Below are 3,089 nucleotides of genomic sequence, written 5' to 3' on the forward strand. Positions count from 1 at the left end.
ACCCAAATTTAATTGTTCTTTTACTAGCTGGGTCACCGCTTCTAGCTTTTCAGAGGATAGTGGCCATTGAGGAACCCACACAGGGTCCTCTGTTTTCCATGGTATGGGTCGTGCTGCCCCAATGGCCCCTAGGAAAAACCCAAACCTTGTCTGGTTTGGTTTCCTGTGGGTGAGATAGGTTCTGTTCTTCTTTGCTCTTGTTTACCCAATCCTTTTCCTATCTTGTACCCCATCTTTGACATAATGCCTTTTGCTTGCGATGAGTATCTCCCAGGAGGGGCACACTCATTTGATAGGGTCAAACCTATATGTTGCATAATGTCTTTTCCCCAAAGATTGACTGGGAGAGGGAGCACATATGGTATAAATTTTCCTTGCTGACCTTCTGGGGTTTCCCATATTAAGGCAGCAGAGCTGATTGAGGGGCAGGATTGATACCTCAGCCCTTGTAAAGAATGGAATGATTGGGTGGTGGGCCAGGCTTTAGGCCACCAATGAGAGGAGATTATGCTTTTATCTGCTCCTGTATCTAGAATACCTTCAAACGTTTTGCCATTAATTTTTAAATGGAGCCTGGGTCTCTCATGTAAAGGGACCATCAAGTAGGCCGAATCATTGCCTGAAGAGCCCATTTTGGCAATTTTTGGTCTGGAGGATCCTCCCTCTATATCAGGGAGGAGTAACAATTGAGTGTTTCTGTCTCCTTTCGAGATTGAAAAAACTCCTTTTGGACTACAGCATAAAATTTGAATTTCTGTAGAATGTTGATTATCTACAATTCCAGGGTATACTATTAGACCTTGTAAGGTAAGTGCGCCTTGACCCAGTATGAGGCCAACAGTTCCTGGAGGCAAAGGTGTTATGGTTTCTGCAGGAACTGGTTGAACACTCATTTGTGGCATTAGTAAGAAGTCGGAGTCAGCATGCAGGTCCACTCTTGTGGAGTGTCCTGAGCTGTGTCTCTGTTGCCCCCCTGGGTTCTGACAAACTGGTTCCCATATCTTTGAGGGCCCTGGGACTGAGGGCCCGATGGCCCGTTTTTTGGCGCGTCAGCAGCCTGATTATTATCAGTAGTCTGATTGTTGATGGGTGGGAGGAGTCTCCCCTGGACATCTCTCACCGAGTGGCATTGACTAGCTTTATGATATCCTTTGCCACAACGGTTGCAGAGGGTCGGTGTTTCCCCCCTCCTATTTGAATTTTTGCAATCTTTTTTTAAAATGTCTAGGTTTGCCACAGTTATAGCAAGTCCTCTGGTTGGTCTTACCAGCAGGACGTTTTTGAGATTGGAGGATAGCAGCCGCTAGGCCCACATTGGTAAGCGGTCCTCCGAGGTCTCTGCACACTCTGAGCCAATCCTGTAATCCCTTGTTCTTTCTGGGGGCTATGGCTGCCCTACATTCTTGAATAGCTTGTTCAAATATCAGCTGTTCAATAAAAGGTTCAACTTGTTCTATATCTCCAAAAATGCGCCCTGCGGCCTCCGTCATTCTGGCCACAAAATCTGAAAATGACTCTTGAGGTCCTTGTACAATCTTTGTAAGCTGCCTATTGGCCTCTCCTTTACGAGATAACGCCTTCCAGGCCTTAATGGCCGTTTGAGAAATTTGAACATAAGCTCCCCAATGATAATTTGTTTGGTCCGCAGTAAAGCGTCCTTGGCCTGTCAACAGATCAAAGGTCCAATCTCTCTGTTCAGGGGTAAGAGCATAGGCATTTGCTCGAGCCTGTGTTTGGGTAGCCTCAAACCAGAGGCTCTCCATTCCATGTACTGACCCATATTTGGAAGGGCAGCCTTTGCCACCATTGGCCAACCAACAGGAGTTAAAGCATTATTGGCAAGTCTATCTAATTGCACCAAAGTAAAATTTGCATTAACTCCATATTTGCGGACTGATTCAGCCAATTCTTTTAATTGATTGTAATCTACGGGCGCATGCACTCGTCCTCCATTTTCTGTTTCGAAAACAGGAAAGGTCATTTGAATCTTTTTTCTAACCTTATCTGGCACAAAAGAAAAATTTGGAGATCGTGCCTCATAAGGCGGAGGTGCAGTAGGCACTGTTCGAGGATGGGAGGTGCGAGGGTGTTTTTTATTTATCTCTCGCTCATCTGGATAGTATCTCTCCTCCTCATATTTGGCCGCTTCTTCATCTAGTTCAGCCTCCTCCTCTGAATCAAGAGTCTCTGCATCAGAGGTACCGGGGCTGGAGCTCTCAGAACTGTCGAGGTTCAGTGCTTTTAGCTCCTTTACAGGATAGAGTCCATGTGGTCTTTCCTCTAGAGGATTAAACGGGGGGCTGGACTCTTTAGGGGGTTGCACTCCTTTTTTTGGAGGGTCCTTAGCTTTTTTGTTTTTATGGGTATCCTTTTTCTTGCGCGCACCCAACCTCTCACTGAGTTCAGTTTCTGACATGCTGTCCTGAACTTCCTCGAGGGCGACCTGTCCTTCATCAACCGCCCTTTTGCAATTATCATCTTCTAAGCAGTTCTTAACAAGTTTCCAGATTGCCTTAGTGCCCAATCTCAAGTCATTGTTCGCTAGGTGGCAATCAAGATCTTCGCCTAACTTATTCCATGATGCAACTGTGAGGGACCCTGAACATGCGTACCAGGGAGCCACCCGATCCACCTCTTTTACAAAGTTCTTAAGGGTTCTGTGTGCTATCTTAATGTCCCGTTGTTTTAAGACTGCCTCGAGTGTGGTTACAACCGATTGCATGGATCCCATGGTGGTTGCAGCTTATTTATGTCTGCCTTATGGCCACTGAGTAAAACAAAAGTAAAATTACCGCGCCGGCGGCTTATCTACGTCCATCTTATAGGCTGCGTTCTACCCACTCTGAGAGGCTTCTCTGCTGCTCCTTTATCTACAGGAGACTTATAACAGGGTTTTAGGAGGTCTTGCCGCTCATGTACCTTGGTCTTATAGACACCCTCCAAATTTAACAATAGCCACCGTGAAAACAAATGAACAAGAGAAGTGCAACCATAACAGTAAATATCACAGCAAGGATCGGCCCAAAAATTTCAGAGACATGCATACCTCTCCGAACTTACCTTTCCCTGCAGTTCTGAATCCTCCTTGA

At 45.9% G+C, this 3,089-nt stretch overlaps 1 protein-coding gene across 1 annotated transcript; it reads right to left on the reverse strand.

Moving 5' to 3' along the window:
* Nucleotides 1-901: 901 nt before the first annotated feature.
* Nucleotides 902-2,731, reverse strand: LOC110544311 (igE-binding protein-like). Its single transcript, XM_060378613.1, is given in 3 exon segments — nucleotides 902-1,216; nucleotides 1,218-1,756; nucleotides 1,759-2,731. Coding segments are annotated over 3 exon segments (1,827 nt in total).
* Between the last annotated feature and the right edge of the window lie 358 nt (nucleotides 2,732-3,089).

This window comes from Meriones unguiculatus, chromosome 1, assembly GCF_030254825.1.
Source record: "Meriones unguiculatus strain TT.TT164.6M chromosome 1, Bangor_MerUng_6.1, whole genome shotgun sequence".
Lineage (NCBI taxonomy): Eukaryota > Metazoa > Chordata > Mammalia > Rodentia > Muridae > Meriones > Meriones unguiculatus.